General features: G+C 55.7%; 1 protein-coding gene across 3 annotated transcripts in view; it reads left to right on the top strand.

Moving 5' to 3' along the window:
• The first annotated feature begins 4,097 nt into the window (after window positions 1-4,097).
• LOC142481351 (cohesin subunit SA-3-like) overlaps window positions 4,098-16,931 on the top strand; it is a 29,131-nt gene continuing 16,297 nt past the window's right edge. Inside the window, exons 1-8 of one of the 3 annotated variants that reach the window (XM_075582818.1) lie at window positions 4,098-4,244; window positions 4,723-4,815; window positions 5,912-6,080; window positions 10,727-10,854; window positions 12,984-13,085; window positions 13,493-13,644; window positions 15,277-15,399; window positions 15,806-16,023. In XM_075582818.1, coding sequence (XP_075438933.1) covers window positions 4,113-4,244; window positions 4,723-4,815; window positions 5,912-6,080; window positions 10,727-10,854; window positions 12,984-13,085; window positions 13,493-13,644; window positions 15,277-15,399; window positions 15,806-16,023 — 1,117 coding nt within the window. In that variant the 5' untranslated portion in view covers window positions 4,098-4,112. Of the gene's footprint in view, window positions 4,245-4,722; window positions 4,816-4,850; window positions 4,923-5,062; window positions 5,137-5,911; window positions 6,081-10,726; window positions 10,855-12,983; window positions 13,086-13,492; window positions 13,645-15,276; window positions 15,400-15,805; window positions 16,024-16,931 lie in introns of those variants that run through there. The other 2 variants (XM_075582819.1, XM_075582820.1) reach the window with 2 other exon arrangements.

The following is a 16,931-nucleotide window of genomic DNA, read 5'->3' as shown; positions in this document are numbered from 1 at the left end:
GTGGACTGTCCACTGATGGATTGTTCATTCAGCAGGACCGTCGCCTCGGCCTTCACTGGAGAAAATTACAAGCCCTGGCTACTTCCAGCCCTGATTGGGGGAAAAAACGTCCAGGCCCTTGTAGATTCGGGCTCTGGGAAAACTCTGGTCCTCCACGAACTGTTGCTGCCCACCGTGTGTTCTTTTGACTCCCCATGGAGTATAGAATGTATACACGGCAATGTAAAACGCTATCTGATGGCCAAAATCCGGCTACAGGTAAAAGGTCAGGAGGCTTACCTTGAAGTAGGAGTCGCTCCTTGGCTCCCTGGCCCCGTTGTGCTCGGCCGGGACTGGCCTTTCTTTTCAGACCTAATGGCTCCAGTCTCTCACGAAGAGCCCCCTTCTATGGCTCAGGAGAACCCTGGCAAACTGTTCCCCTTCTCGGCAGACCTTTTTCCCAGTAGATACCAGGTTCAGGACTGGTTGCAGAAATCTGGGTCTCAAGGTGACCATTCTAGTAGTCAGAGGTCACAAGTGATGGCTGGCGATGGCAAGAGGGAGGGGGATATGGGCCCTGGAGATTTACCAGACCTGTACCTCCCTGACTTTCACCAGAAGCAAAGGGAAGACCTAGTCCTTGCTAGACAGTATGACAAGGTGGTGAAAATTGATGAGCAAATTTTAAATGCACAGGGGGTGATAGTATTCCCCCATTTTGAACTATCAAATGATATCCTGTATAGCGTGAATAGGCAGACACAAACAGGGGAGGTCACCAGACAGATATTGGTTTCCAAGGCGTTTGTTAAATCTGTGTTCACTCTAGCCCATACTGTCCCTTGGGGTGGTCACCTGGGCAGGGATAAAACATTGGACCGTATTTCATCCCGATTCTATTGGCCAGGGATGCATAGTGATATTGCTAAGCTATGTGCGGCATGTCCGGAGTGCCAGCTAACTAGTCCAAAGGGACAAAAACCAGCCCCTTTGGTTCCTCTACCCTTGGTGTCAGTTCCCTTTGAGAGGATTGGGGTAGACTTGGTAGGACCTCTAAAACCTTCTGCAAAAGGACACAGGTTTATCCTTGTAATTGTTGATTATGCAACAAGATATCCTGAGGCGTTCCCCTGAGAACAGCAACGGCGAAGTAAGTAGTCAACAAGTTGTTGGAGCTGTTCTCACGGGTTGGACTTCCCCAGGTTATGTTGACAGACCAAGGTACAAATTTCATGGCTAAACTGATGCAGGATGTCTTAAAGTTACTAGAGGTCAAGTCTGTTCGGACATCGGTCTACCATCCACAGACTGACGGATTGGTGGAAAGATTTAACCGAACTCTAAAGGGGATGCTGAGGAAATTTGTAGATTCAGAGAAGAGAGCCTGGGATGAACTTCTCCCTTTTCTGCTGTTTGCAGTGCGGGAAGTTCCCCAGGCCTCCACGGGATTCTCTCCATTTGAACTGCTCTATGGCCGCCAACCCCGGGGTATCCTAGACCTCCTAAAGGAGTCCTGGGAGGAACAGCAGTCCCCTTCTAAGAATACCCTGCAATATGTATTAGACCTTAGGAAGTGCCTAGATGTGGTCGGCCATTTTGCTAGGGAGAATCTTAGATCAGCCCAGGACAGTCAGGAGAGACATTACAATCAGAAAGCTCGCATGAGAGTGTTTAACCCAGGAGACCAGGTGATGTTATTATTACCCAGTTGCCAGAGTAAACTCCTGGCCAAATGGCAGGGACCATTCGAAGTACTCCGCCGCACGGGTGATGTGGATTACGAGATCGCTCAACCAGGGTCCAGGAAGGGCAAGCAAATTTACCATGTGAACTTGCTGAAACCTTGGAAGATGCAGCGGCCTCTATTCATCCACCCAGTGGAGGAGGAAACGGATTTGGGTCCTCAGCCTCCACGGGAGAACATCGTGAGTGACGATAAAATCCCAATGGGTAAACAGTTGTCCTCTGAACAAAAAGGGGACTTGTTAGCAATAATGACCCAATTCCATGATGTTTTTTCTGATTTACCAGGGCAAACTAACTTAATTTCACATGCAATCGAGACAGCACCTGGGGTAAAAGTACGTTCCTGTCCTTATAGATTGCCTGAAAGTCGTAGGGCCCTGGTAGAGAAGGAGGTACAAGAAATGTTACACTTAGGAGTGATTGAGGAATCATGCAGTGAGTGGTGCAGTCCACTTGTTATGGTCCCTAAACCCGATGGGAAGGTAAGATTTTGTGTGGACCTCCGAAAGGTTAATGCGGTATCCAAGTTTGATGCATATCCGATGCCAAGGGTGGACGAATTAATTGACGCCCTTGGTAACGCGGAATATATATCCACGCTGGACTTGACAAAAGGATGCTGGCAAATACCCTTAGAGGAAAAGTCCAAGTGCAAAACAGACTTTGCCAGTCCCATGGGTTTATACCAGTTTGTGACAATGCCATTTGGACTGCATGGAGCCCCAGCCACATTTCAGAGACTCATGGATAAGGTACTGAGACCCCATAGGACTTATGCCGCAGCCTACCTAGATGACATTGTCATTTATAGTAAGCACTGGCGGGCCCATCTAAATAGGCTGAAAGCGGTCCTCAAATCTCTAAGAGAGGCAGGGCTCACAGCCAACCCTAAGAAATGTGCCTTGGGTAAAGCGGAAACCAAATACTTAGGGTATGCAGTGGGAGGTGGAAAAGTAAGGCCACTAGCCGACAAGGTAGTTGCCCTGAAAGAAGTTCCGACCCCCCAAACAAAAACGCAGGTACGCTCTCTGCTGGGTTTAGCAGGGTACTACCGGCGGTTCATCCCCAACTATTCGGAAGTGGCAGCCCCTTTAACGGACCTCACAAAAACGTGTGCCCCTACACAAGTGGTATGGTCAAGGGAGTGTCAGAGAGCCTTTGAGGACATAAAAAGGTGTCTATCAGAGGGTCCCGTTCTTAGAAGCCCAGACTTCAACAGCCCTTTTGTAGTGCAAACAGATGCATCAGAGATAGGGCTAGGGGCAGTGTTGTCACGACAGTTTGAGGGAGTTGAACACCCTATCCTTTTCCTGAGTAGGAAATTGTTCCTGAGGGAAAAAAACTACTCCGTGATTGAGAAGGAGTGCCTCGCAGTAATGTGGGCAATTGAGGCTTTAAGGCATTACCTGGCAGGAGTCCATTTTACTTTGGTGACGGACCATGCTCCACTGAAGTGGTTAAATAGTATGAAGGATTCCAATGCTAGATTGACTAGGTGGTATATGCCCCTCCAACCCTTCTCATTTGAGATTCAGCACAGGCCGGGAAAAGAGAACGCAAATGCTGACTTCTTTTCTAGAGAAGGGGTGGATGGTCGGGCTTCAGCCGTGCGTAGCCCCAGCCACACACTAACAGGGGAGGAATGTGACAGGGTAAATAAAAGCCACCAGCTATATGCCTGGCAGACCTATGTTTAGTCTGCAGTGCAGCAGTGACTAGGTTAACTTCAGCTGGGAACCTCAGGACAATTAGTTGGATCCCAGCTGCCTAATCAAGGTGTGTTAAAAACCCCAGGCTGTAGACACATGCTGGCTAGCTGTTCAAGAGAGAGGAGAATACTGATAGAAGGTCTCTCCATTTGTATGCTGTCTGAAGGAGGGAAATCCCCTGAAACTCTGGAGAGAGAACAGCTTGATACAAGGTCTGTTAGCAAAGTATGTGGTTTATGAACTGTCCGTCTCCTGCATAGAAAAGAGTAGATGCCGTATTTTTTACTTTGTCTGCTAAAGAGAAACTGTTTTGTCTGCTGAAGAAAAAGACATTTTTCTTTTTGTTTGCTGATGAAAAGCTATTTTTGTTTTGTGTGCTGTATAAATTAAGGCTAAATAAATAAGCCTTATCCAAAGAACCTGCGTGTGTAGTTGCATATACCCTGCAACAGTCCCCAATAACTCCCCCCTCTCCTCCAATTCACATGGGTCCCCAATAACTCCCCCCTCTCCTCCACTTCACACGGGTCCCCAATAACTCCCTCCCCTTCTCCACTTCACATGGGTCCCCAATAACTCCCTCCCCTTCTCCACTTCACATGGGTCTCCAATAACTCCCTCCCCTTCTCCTCCACTTCACATGGGTCCCCAATAACTCCCTCCCCTTCTCCACTTCACATGGGTCCTCTCCCCCTCCACCCCCTCCTCACTGTCCCTCTTTGGTTGCAGATCACCCTCTCCGCTCTCACCTGCTGTCACTTCTCCCTCCTCTGGGAGCTCTCCCATCTCTCCAGCTCCACACCATTGCAGGTACGTGCAGGTACTCTCTGTCCCCCCCATTCCCTACGTCTCTCCCTCCCCCCTTTCCCCTGTCTGTCTCTCTTCCTCCCTATCCCCACCCCATTTTCCTGACTGCCTCCCTTCTCTTTCTCCCCCTTTTTCACTCGAATTTTCTACTTCTTTCTCTCTCTCCTCCCTTCTCTCTCTCCCCCTTCTCTCTCTCCCCCTTCTCTCTCTCCCCCCCTTCTCTCTCTCCCCTCCTTCTCTCTCTCCCCCCCTTCTCTCTCCCCCCTTTCTCTCTGCCCACTTCTCTCTCTGTGCCCACTTCTCTCTCTCTCTCCTCCCCTTCTCTCTCCCGCCCTTCTCTCTCTCTCTCTGTCTGTTTCTCTCTCTCCCCCCCCCTCCTCTCTCTCCCCCCGCTCCTCTCTCTCCCCCACCCCTCTCTTCTCCCCCCCAACACACTCTTTCGCTCCCCACTAACCCCCGTCTCTCCCCCCCTACCCCTCAGGATGAGCTGATCCTCCTGAGACGCAGACTGTACCTGTTCTGTGACATGTGTCAGAGCTGCCTGTCTGACCTCGACGTCACCGTGAGAGAACAGGTACAGTCACAGCCGGGAGACACCCCCCCGCCCCCCTCTCGGTGTCACCTCTCTGTGACATGTGTCAGAGCTGCCTGTCTGACCTCGACGTCACCGTGAGAGAACAGGTACAGTCACAGCCGGGAGACCCCGCCCCCCTCTCGGTGTCACCTCTCTGTGACGTGTCAGAGCTGCCTGTCTGACCTCGACATCACCGTGAGAGAACAGGTACAGTCACAGCCGGGAGTCCCCCCCCCTCCCGTGTGTCACCACTCGGTGTCACCTCTCTGTGACATGTGTCAGAGCTGCCTGTCTGACCTTGACGTCACCGTGAGAGAACAGGTACAGTCACAGCCGGGAGACCCCCCTCCCCCTCCCGCGTGTCCTCTCTCGGTGTCACCTGGCTGTGACGCCTCTATGCGCTGGCGGCCATGTTGACGTGGCGTTGTGACGGGTGTATGGATCCACGCGGGTGGGAGTGAGTGGACACGTTCGGGGGGGTTCGGTAAGCACCTCCCTTGTGGGTGTTTCCGGGCTCTCTCTCCTGCACGGTGAGCGGGAAGGCGCTCAGCCCGCCTGGCGCTGTTTGATCCACGGTCTCCTACGGCAGGGGGGGCACAAACTTTTCTGTCGCCCTCCACCCTCCCCTCCGTGACGTCGCTTTGTCATTGCGGCGCGTTGCAGAAGAACCGGCTGAGAGCAGGTCAGGAGGGCGTTACCGAGGCCTCGCGCCTCCTCCCCATGCAGTTAATTTAAATGTTGTGAGCCCCCCCCCCCCCCCAGATAATCTTAGGCGCCGCACCCCCCCCCCCCCCCAGTTTGTTTGCACCCCTGTCCTGTAGTCTAAATTGTGGAGTGTCAATCAGTGGGTAATTGTGTGGATTTTGTTAAAAAAATATATATTTTCCCTTTCCTTCCCCCTTTCCCCCCCTCCCTCTCTCTCCCCCCTCCCTCTCTCTCCCTCTTTCCCTCTCTCTCACCCTTTCCCCCTTTCCCTCTTTCCCCCTCTCTCCCCCTCTCCCTCTCTCCCCCCCCCCTCTCTCTGTCTCTCCCTCTCTCTCCCCCCCCCTCTCTCTCCCCCCCCTTTCTCTTGCCCCCCTCTCTCTCTCTCTCTCAGGCGTTCATACTCCTCAGCGATCTCCTGGTGATATTCAGCCATCGCATGGCCCAGGGGGAGCTGTCTCACCTGCAGTCTCTCGTGTACCGTCCTGAGCAGTCTCTGCAGGCCGAGCTGGCGGGATTCCTGGTGGATCACGTCTTCACAGAGCCCGACGATGAGGAGGACGGTGAGAATGGGGGGGGTGCAGGGGGGAGAGAGGGCTGGGGGGGAATCACGTCTTCACAGAGCCCGACGGTGAGGAGGGGAGAGTGCTGGGAGGGGGACGGAGTGCAGGGGGGAGAGGGGGCTGGGGGGGGAATCACGTCTTCACAGAGCCCGACGATGAGGACGGTGAGGAGGGGAGAGTCCTGGGAGGGGGAAGGAGTGCAGGGGGGAGAGAGGGCTGGGGGGAATCACGTCTTCACAGAGCCCGACGATGAGGAGGACGGTGAGAATGGGGGGGGTGCAGGGGGGAGAGAGGGCTGGGGGGAATCACGTCTTCACAGGGCCTGACGATGAGGACGGTGAGGAGGGGAGAGTGCTGGGGGTGAGGGGAAAGGAGGGAGGGTGAGTGGAGGAGATGGGAGGGTGAGGGGAGGGAGGGGGAGTGGCAGAGGAGGGAGGGTGAGTGGCAGAGGAGGGAGTAACGGGTGCTCACCACAAACTGGACGGAACCGCGAGCCTGGGGTGGGGATGTTGGTATACACCGACCTACAACCGCGAGACCGCGTCCGGAGTGCAGAGCGGTAGCCGGGTCAGGGTAGGAAAAGTTAGAATAGTCATGATACTCGCCGTGGTCAAGGGTTGGAGAAGTAGAATGGTCGTTGTGCGTAGCCGGGGTCGAGGAGTAGAGATGATGAAAGTCCAGATGCAAGCCGAGGTCAGGGATGAGAGAAGACGGAGGTCCAGGTACAAGCCGAGGTCAGGGATGAGAGAAGACGGAGGTCCAGGTACAAGCCGAGGTCAAGGATAAGAAGACGAAGGTCCAGATACAAGCCGAGGTCAAGGATGAGAGAAGACAGAGGTCCAACTACAAGCCGGGGTCAAGGATGAGAGAAGACAGAGGTCCAGCTACAAGCCGAGGTCAAGGATAAGAGAAGGCGGAGGTCCAGGTACAAGCCGAGGTCAAGATTGAGAGAAGGCGGAGGTCCAGGTACAAGCCGAGGTCAGGGATGAGAGAAGACGGAGGTTCAGGTACAAGCCGAGGTCAAGATTGAGAGAAGGCGGAGGTCCAGGTACAAGCTGAGGTCAAGATTGAGAGAAGGCGGAGGTCCAGGTACAAGCCGAGGTCAGGAATGAGAGAAGACAGAGGTCCAGGTACAAGCCGAGGTCAGGGATGAGAGAAGACTGAGGTCCAGGTACAAGCCGAGGTCAAAAATTAGAGAAGACAGAGGTCCAGGTACAAGCCGAGGTCAAGGATGAGAGAAGGCGGAGGTACAGGTACAAGCCGAGGTCAAGGATAAGAGAAGACAGAGGTCCAGGTACAAGCCGAGGTCAAGGATAAGAGAAGGCGGAGGTCCAGGTACAAGCCGAGGTCAAGGATGAGAGAAGGCGGAGGTCCAGGTACAAGCCGAGGTCAGGGATAAGAGAAGGCGGAGGTCCAGGTACAAGCCGAGGTCAAGGATGAGAGAAGGCGGAGGTCCAGGTACAAGCCGAGGTCAAAGATAAGAGAAGGCGGAGGTCCAGGTACAAGCCGAGGTCAGTGATGAGAGAAGACGGAGGTCCATGTACAAGCCAAGGTCAAGGATGAGAGAAGACGGCGGTCCAGGTACAAGCCGAGGTCAAGCATAAGAGAAGACGGAGGTCCAGGTACAAGCCGAGGTCAAGGATAAGAGAAGGCGGAGGTCCAGGTACAAGCCGAGGTCAAGGATAAGAGAAGGCGGAGGTCCAGGCACAAGCCGAGGTCAAGCATAAGAGAAGACGGAGGTCCATGTACAAGTAGAGGTCAAGGATGAGAGAAGACGGCGGTCCAGGTACAAGCCGAGGTCAAGGATAAGAAAAGGCGGAGGTCCAGGTACAAGCCGAGGTCAAGGATAAGAGAAGGCGGAGGTCCAGGTACAAGCCGAGGTCAAGGATAAGAGAAGACGGAGGTCCAGGTACAAGCCGAGGTCAGGGATAAGAGAAGATGAAGGTCCAGACACAAACCGAGGTCAAGATTGAGAGAAGACGGAGGTCCAGGTACAAGCCGAGGTCAAGGATTAGAGAAGACGGAGGTCCATGTACAAGCCGAGGTCAAGGATAAGAGAAGACGGTGGTCCATGTACAAGCCAAGGTCACGGATGAGAGAAGGCGGAGGAGGTCCAGGTACAAGCCGAGGTCAAGGATAAGAGAAGACGGAGGTCCAGATACAAGCCAAGGTCAGGGATGAGAGAAGGCGGAGGTCCAGGTACAAGCCGAGGTCAAGGATAAGAGAAGACGGAGGTCCAGATACAAGCCAAGGTCAGGGATGAGAGAAGGCGGAGGTCCAGGTACAAGCCGAGGTCAAGGATAAGAGAAGACCGAGGTCCAGGTACAAGCCGAGGTGAAGGATAAGAGAAGACGGAGGTCCAGGTACAAGCCGAGGTCAAGCATAAGAGAAGACGGAGGTCCAGGTACAAGCCGAGGTCAAGGATGAGAGAAGACGGAGGTCCAGGTACAAGCCGAGGTCAAGGATGAGAGAAGACGGAGGTCCAGGTACAAGCCGAGGTCAAGGATAAGAGAAAAAGGAAATACCTGGGCGCCAACTCGGTGAAAAATCAAAAAGTAAAATGCCAGAAAGATACTACCTTCACGGGGGGTACCTAGGGCGCCCCCATGAGGATGAGTCTCTTCCTGAGGCTGAACCCCAACAGGATCAATCCCGGATCCTCAAAAACATGCAAAAGAACAAACGCTAGGGGGGAGCACACAGTGAGATAATGCGAATAAACAGAGCAATGCTTGCGTTCAATGTATAGAGACTGGATATGTCTCAACTGTTCCAAGTAACCAGAGTAGAGCTCAAAGGGAGTTCCCCAGGCAAAGCACGATCAATGGTACAGACAGTGTTGTGTAGTGGTGGGGATATAGGTCCAAATAACATAAAGGTGTCACACACACGGCCATGCGTGAGTAGCTATCCTATAGTGGGTCTTTCAGTCCGTGGGTGTCTAAATAGAATGTTGGTGTTCTGGTCCTGGAACCCCCTCGAGGTGGACTCGTCTAGGGGTGGTGGTCTTCACCTCGGCACAAGTGTGTGCGGAGAGAGACATCCAACTCAGTAAAACGTGATAGAATTTATTACACGTAAGAGGTAACTCCGCACTTACGTGTAGGTGTGCCCGCATCGGCACCTGCAGGGTCTGTTAGTGGTGTAAAGGGTAGTCCCCACTTCCGCGTCCGGATCCTGGGGGGTCGTGACGTCCAGCTTCAACCAGGGCACCTACGGTGGCCGTCTGCAGACAAAAGTCAGAGCCACGCGTTTCGCCTTGTGTCAGGCCTGACGAAGCCTGAGTTGGATGTCTCTCCGCACACACTTGTACCGAGGTGAGTGGCGGTGGGAGGGAGGGTGAGTGGCGGAGGAGGGAGGGTGAGTGGCGGAGGAGGGAGGGTGAGTGGCAGAGGAGGGAGGGTGAGTGGCGGGGGAGGGAGGGTGAGTGGCGGGGGAGGGAGGGTGAGTGGCAGTATAGCAAGATGGAGGAGGGCACATCATTGTGAGAGATAGCCGTGCTGGCAGTGAGAGATAGCCGGGCCCTGTGCTGGCAGTGAGAGATAGCCGTGCCCTGTGCTGGCAGTGAGAGATAGCCGTGCCCTGTGCTGGCAGTGAGAGATAGCCGTGCCCTGTGCTGGCAGTGAGAGATAGCCGTGCCCTGTGCTGGCAGTGAGAGATAGCCGTGCCCTGTGCTGGCAGTGAGAGATAGCCGTGCCCTGTGCTGGCAGTGAGAGATAGCCGTGCCCTGTGCTGGCAGTGAGAGATAGCCGTGCCCTGTGCTGGCAGTGAGAGATAGCCGTGCTGGCAGTGAGAGATAGCCGTGCTGGCAGTGAGAGATAGCCGTGCCCTGTGCTGGCAGTGAGAGATAGCCGTGCCCTGTGCTGGCAGTGTGAGATAGCCGTGCCCTGTGCTGGCAGTGAGAGATAGCCGTGCCCTGTGCTGGCAGTGAGAGATAGCCGTGCCCTGTGCTGGCAGTGAGAGATAGCCATGCTGGCAGTGAAAGATAGCCGTGCCCTGTGCTGGCAGTGAGAGATAGCCGTGCCCTGTGCTGGCAGTGAGAGATAGCCATGCTGGCAGTGAGAGATAGCCGTGCCCTGTGCTGGCAGTGAGAGATAGCCGTGCTGGCAGTGAGAGATAGCCGTGCCCTGTGCTGGCAGTGAGAGATAGCCGTGCCCTGTGCTGGCAGTGAGAGATAGCCGTGCTGGCAGTGAGAGATAGCCGTGCCCTGTGCTGGCAGTGAGAGATAGCCGGGCCCTGTGCTGGCAGTGAGAGATAGCCGTGCCCTGTGCTGGCAGTGAGAGATAGCCGGGCCCTGTGCTGGCAGTGAGAGATAGCCGGGCCCTGTGCTGGCAGTGAGAGATAGCCGTGCTGGCAGTGAGAGATAGCCGTGCCCTGTGCTGGCAGTGAGAGATAGCCGTGCCCTGTGCTGGCAGTGAGAGATAGCCGGGCCCTGTGCTGGCAGTGAGAGATAGCCGTGCCCTGTGCTGGCAGTGAGAGATAGCCGGGCCCTGTGCTGGCAGTGAGAGATAGCCGTGCCCTGTGCTGGCAGTGAGAGATAGCCATGCTGGCAGTGAGAGATAGCCGTGCCCTGTGCTGGCAGTGAGAGATAGCCGTGCCCTGTGCTGGCAGTGAGAGATAGCCATGCCCTGTGCTTGCTTGTGCAGGGGACGAGGCCCAGAAGATCTCCGTCCTGCATCACCGGCGCATCCTGCTGGCCGGTTACTGCAAGCTCATCCTGTACAACGTGCTGCAGCTCCGCTCCGCCAGCGACATCTTCCGGCACTACGTCAAGGTCAGAGGTCACCCACGCCAAGACCCTATTACCTGATAGGGACCCCCTGTGTGAGACGCCCCCTTATCCCATCACAGGGAGGCACCGCTGACCCTATTATCTTATAGGAACCCCCTGTGTGAGACGCCCCCTTATCCCATCACAGGGAGGCACCGCTGACCCTATTATCTTATAGGAACCCCCTGTGTAAGACGCCCCCTTATCCCATCACAGGGAGGCACCGCTGACCCTATTATCTTATAGGAACCCCCTGTGTGAGACGCCCCCTTATCCCATCACAGGCAGGCACCGCTGACCCTATTATCTTATAGGAATCCCCTGTGTGAGACGCCCCCTTATCCCATCACAGGGAGGCACCGCTGACCCTATTATCTTATAGGAACCCCCTGTGTGAGACGCCCTCTTATCCCATCACAGGGAGACACCGCTGACCCTATTATCTTATAGGAACCCCCTGTGTGAGACGCCCCCTTATCCCATCACAGGCAGGCACCGCTGACCCTATTATCTTATAGGAATCCCCTGTGTGAGACGCCCCCTTATCCCATCACAGGGAGACACCGCTGACCCTATTATCTTATAGGAACCCCCTGTGTGAGACGCCCTCTTATCCCATCACAGGGAGGCACCGCTGACCCTATTATCTTATAGGAACCCCCTGTTTGTGACGCCCTCTTATCCCATCACGGAGGCACCGCTGACCCTATTATCTTATAGGAACCCCCTGTGTGAGACACCCCCTTATCCCATCACAGGGAGGCGCCGCTGACCCTATTATCTTATAGGAACCCCCTGTGTGAGACGCCCCCTTATCCCATCACAGGGAGGCACCGCTGACCCTATTATCTTATAGGAATCCCCTATGTGAGATGCCCCCTTATCCCATCACAGGGAGGCGCCGCTGACCCTATTATCTTACAGGAATTCCCTGTGTGAGACACCCTCTTATCCCATCACAGGGAGGCAGCGCTGACCCTATTATCTTATAGGAACCCCCTGTGTGAGACGCCCTCTTATCCCATCACAGGGAGGCACCGCTAACACTATTATCTTATAGGAATCCCCTGTGGGAGATGCCCTCTTATCCCATCACAGGGAGGCACCGCTGACCCTATTATCTTATAAGGATCCCCTGTGTGAGACGCCCTCTTATCCCATCACGGGGAGGCACCGCTGACCCTATTACCTTATAGGAATCCCCTGTGTGTCAGACGCCCCCTTATCCCATCACAGGGAGGCACCGCTGACCCTATTTGCTGATAGGGATCCCCCTGTGTGAGACGCCCTCTTATCCCATCACAGGGAGGCGCCGCTGACCCTATTATCTTATAGGAATCCCCTGTGTGAGACGCCCCATTATCCCATCACAGGGAGGCACCGCTGACCCTATTATCTTATAGGAATCGCCTGTGTGAGACGCCCTCTTATCCCATCACAGGGAGGCACCGCTGACCCTATTACCTTATAGGAATCCCCTGTGTGAGACGCCCTCTTATCCCATCACAGGGAGGCACCGCTGACCCCATTATCTTATAGGAATCCCTGTGTGAGACGCCCTCTTATCCCTTCACAGGGAGGCGCCGCTGACCCTATTATCTTATAGGAACCCCCTGTGTGAGACGCCCCCTTATCCCATTACAGGGAGGCGCCGCTGACCCTATTATCTTATAGGAACCCCCTGTGTGAGACACCCTCTTATCCCATCACAGGGAGACACCGCTGACCCTATTATCTTATAGGAATCCCGTGTGTGAGACGCCCCCTTATCCCATCACAGGGAGGCACCGCTGACCCTATTATCTTATAGGGATCCCCCGTGTGAGACGCCCCCTTATCCCATCACAGGGAGGCACCGCTGACCCTATTATCTTATAGGGATCCTGTGTGAGACGCCCTCTTATCCCATCCCAGGGAGACACCGCTGACCCTATTTGCTGATAGGACCCCCTGTGTGTGAGACGCCCCCTTATCCCATCACAGGGAGGCACCGCTGACCCTATTATCTTATAGGGATCCCGTGTGAGATGCCCCCTTATCCCATCACAGGGAGGCACCGCTGACCCTATTTGCTGATAGGAACCCCCTGTGTGTGAGACGCCTTTTTATAGGATCACCGTTTCTCTCCTCAGTTTTACACGGATTACGGGGATCTGATTAAGGAAACGCTGAACCGATCCCGTGTCATCAACAAGATGGAGAGCACCCGTACCCTGCTACTGAGCCTGACACAGGTGCGGATTTAAATACATATACAGTATATGTACGCGGGGTTTTTGGGGGGGTGATGGTGTGCACCGTCCGGCGGCCATTGTCTTATCGCTGTTGGACTGTAAAAAGGGTGATATCTATATTTTTTCATTTTTGTGCATATATATATATATATATATATATATATATATATATATATATATATATATATGTGGCTGTCTCTAGGTATATACCGAGCTGTGCCAGGAGGGCGGATATATGTATATATATATATATATATGTGGCTGTCTGTAGGTATATACCGAGCTGTGCCAGGAGGGCGGATATGTGTGTATATATATATATATATGTGGCTGTCTCTAGGTATATACCGAGCTGTGCCAGGAGGGCGGATATGTGTATATATATATATATATGTGGCTGTCTGTAGGTATATACCGAGCTGTGCCAGGAGGGCGGCGCCTCTCCTCCCCACCGCACGTCGCGCCGGTTCCTGGAGATGCGCGAGCTCGCCCGGCGATTCTCCCTCCTATTCGGGCCGGACCAAGTGCGAAACCGCGAGGCCATAGTCCTACTGCACAAGTGAGGGTCTCCCACCCCCCCACTGTAACCCCTCCCACCCCCCCACTGTAACCCCTCCCACCCCCCCACCCCCACTGTAACCCCTCCCGAAACCTGCTCCCATCACTGTAACCCCTCCCAAAACCTGCTCCCCCCACTGTAACCCCTCCCGAAACCTGCTCCCCCCACTGTAATCCCTCCCGAAACCTGCTCCCCCACTGTAACCCCTCCCGAAACCTGCTCCCCCCACTGTAACCCCTCCCGAAACCTGCTCCCCCCACTGTAACCCCTCCCGAAACCTGCTCCCCCCACTGTAACCCCTCCCGAAACCTGCTCCCCCCACTGTAACCCCTCCCAAAACCTGCTCCCCCCACTGTAACCCCTCCCAAAACCTGCTCCCCCCTCCACCCCCCCCACTGTATCCCCTCCCAAAACCTGCTCCCCCCACTGTAACCCCTCCCAAAACCTGCTCCCCCCTCCACCCCTCCACCCTCCACCCCACTGTAACCCCTCCCACCCCCCCCCCCACTGTAACCCCTCCCAAAACCTGCTCCCCCCTCCACCCCCCCCCCGACTGTAACCCCTCCCCTCCCACCACCCCTCCACTGTAACCCCTCCCAAAACCTGCTCCCCCCTCCACTGTATCCAGCTCCATCCCACCCCCCCACTGTAACCCCTCCCGAAACCTGCTCCCCCCTCCACCCCCCCCCGACTGTAACCCCTCCCCTCCCACCACCCCCCCACTGTAACCCCTCCCAAAACCAGCTCCCCCCTCCACCCCCCCACTGTAACCCCTCCCGAAACCTGCTTCCCCCTCCACCCCCCCCCCCCGACTGTAATCCCTCCCCTCCCAAAACCTGCTCCCCCCTCCACTGTATCCAGCTCCATCCCACCCCCCCACTGTAACCCCTCCCGAAACCTGCTCCCCCCTCCACCCCCCCCGACTGTAACCCCTCCCCTCCCACCACCCCCCCACTGTAACCCCTCCCAAAACCTGCTCCCCCCTCCACCCCCCCACTGTAACCCCTCCCGAAACCTGCTCCCCCCTCCACCCCCCCCCCCCCCGACTGTAACCCCTCCCAAAACCTGCTCCCCCCTCCACTGTATCCAGCTCCATCCCACCCCCCCACTGTAACCCCTCCCGAAACCTGCTCCCCCCTCCACCCCCCGACTGTAACCCCTCCCCTTCCACCACCCCCCCACTGTAACCCCTCCCAAAACCTGCTCCCCCCTCCACTGTATCCAGCTCCCCCCCCCCACTGTAACCCCTCCCAAAACCTGCTCCCCCCTCCACTGTATCCAGCTCCCTCCCCCCCTCCCAAAACCTGCTCCCCCCTCCACTGTAGCCAGCTCCCTCCCCCCCCACTGTAACCCCCTCCCAAAACCTGCTCCCCCCTCCACTGTATCCAGCTCCCTCCCCCCCTCCCAAAACCTGCTCCCCCCTCCACTGTAGCCAGCTCCCTCCCCCCCCACTGTAACCCCCTCCCAAAACCTGCTCCCCCTCCACTGTATCCAGCTCCCTCCCCCCTCCCACTCCTCGTCCCCACTGTATCCCCCTCTCAAATCCCGTTCCCCCTCCCCCCACTGTATCCCCCCCCTCTCTCTTTTCATCCTAATTTTCCTTCTTTGTCCCTCCCTCTCTCGGTCTCTTAGGGAGGGGATCAAGTTCTCATTTCGGGGGTCCCACGTGCCTGCGCTGCCGTCCCACAATCTCCCCTTCCTGGACGTGCTCAGCGAACTCTCCCCCAAACTCCTCAAACAGGACAAGAGAGCACTGTGAGTGAGGGGGGGGGGGGAGGAGGGACCAAGGGAAGGGGGGAGGAGGTGGAGGGGGGGAGGAGGTGGAGGGGGGGGGCAGGTCAGTAGCTTTCTCTAAATCTTGCTTTCTGCCTTTCTCCCCCTCCCCTATCTCTCCCCCCTCCCCATCTCTCACCTCCTCCATCTCTCTCCTCCCCCTCCCCATCTCTCTCCTCCCCCTCCCCATCTCTTTCTCCCTCTCCCCCATCTCCCTCTCATCTTCCTCTCCCCCATCTCTCCCCTCCATCTCTCCCCATCTCATCTCTTTCTCCCTCTCCCCCATCTCTCTCCCTCTCCCCCATCTCTCCCCATCCCCCATCTCTCTCCCCATCCCCCATCTCTCTCCCCCATCTCCCCCTTCCCACCTTCTCTCCCCCCCATCTAGCTTGCAATACCTTGATCAGACTTCCCAGCAGTGCCTCCCCCCTCAGGGGGAGGAGGATCTCTGGGGCCCCCTGCTGGCATACAAGCGCTCGCTCAGCACAGACAGTGACCCCACCTCCCCTAACAGCCACGTCGGGGCCCGCAGGAGGGGAGAAGGGGGCAAGAGCCGACCGCTGGGGCCCGCGGAGCCCCCACCCAGCAAAAAGAGGAGGAGCAAGGGTGAGGAAGTGGGCGGAGGCCCCGACACATGGGTGTCTCACACAGGGGGTTCCTATAAGTATAATAGGGTCAGCGGTGTCTCCCTGTGATGGGATAAGAGGACGTCTCACACAGGGGGTTCCTATAAGATAATAGGGTCAGCGGTGCCTCCCTGTGATGGGATAAGAGGGCGTCTCACACAGGGGGTTCCTATAAGATAATAGGGTCAGCGGTGCCTGCCTGTGATGGGATAAGGGGGCGTCTCACACACAGGGGGTTCCTATAAGATAATAGGGTCAGCGGTGCCTCCCTGTGATGGGATAAGGGGGCGTCTCACACAGGGGGTTCCTATAAGATAATAGGGTCAGCGGTGCCTCCCTGTGATGGGATAAGGGGGCGTCTCACACACGGGATTCCTATAAGATAATAGGGTCAGCCGTGCCTCCCTGTGATGGGATAAGGGGGCGTCTCACACAGGGGAATCCTATAAGATAATAGGGTCAGCGGTGCCTCCCTGTGATGGGATAAGAGGGCGTCTCACACAGGGGGTTCCTATAAGATAATAGGGTCAGCGGTGCCTCCCTGTGATGGGATAAGAGGGCGTCTCACACAGGGGATTCCTATAAGATAATAGGGTCAGCGGCGCCTCCCTGTGATGGGATAAGAGGGTGTCCCACACACACGGGATTCCTATAAGATAATAGGGTCAGCCGTGCCTCCCTGTGATGGGATAAGGGGGCGTCTCACACAGGGGATTCCTATAAGATAATAGGGTCAGCGGTGCCTCCCTGTGATGGGATAAGGGGGCGTCTCCCACAGGGGATTCCTATAAGATAATAGGGTCAGCGGTGCCTCCCTGTGATGGGATAAGAGGGCGTCCACACAGGATCCCTATAAGATAATAGGGTCAGCGGCACCTCCCTGTGATG

Source organism: Ascaphus truei, unplaced genomic scaffold, assembly GCF_040206685.1.
Source record: "Ascaphus truei isolate aAscTru1 unplaced genomic scaffold, aAscTru1.hap1 HAP1_SCAFFOLD_2562, whole genome shotgun sequence".
In the NCBI taxonomy this organism is placed as follows: domain Eukaryota; kingdom Metazoa; phylum Chordata; class Amphibia; order Anura; family Ascaphidae; genus Ascaphus; species Ascaphus truei.
Note: the sequence above shows the minus strand (reverse complement) of the source record. Positions and strands in the feature narration are given on the sequence as shown.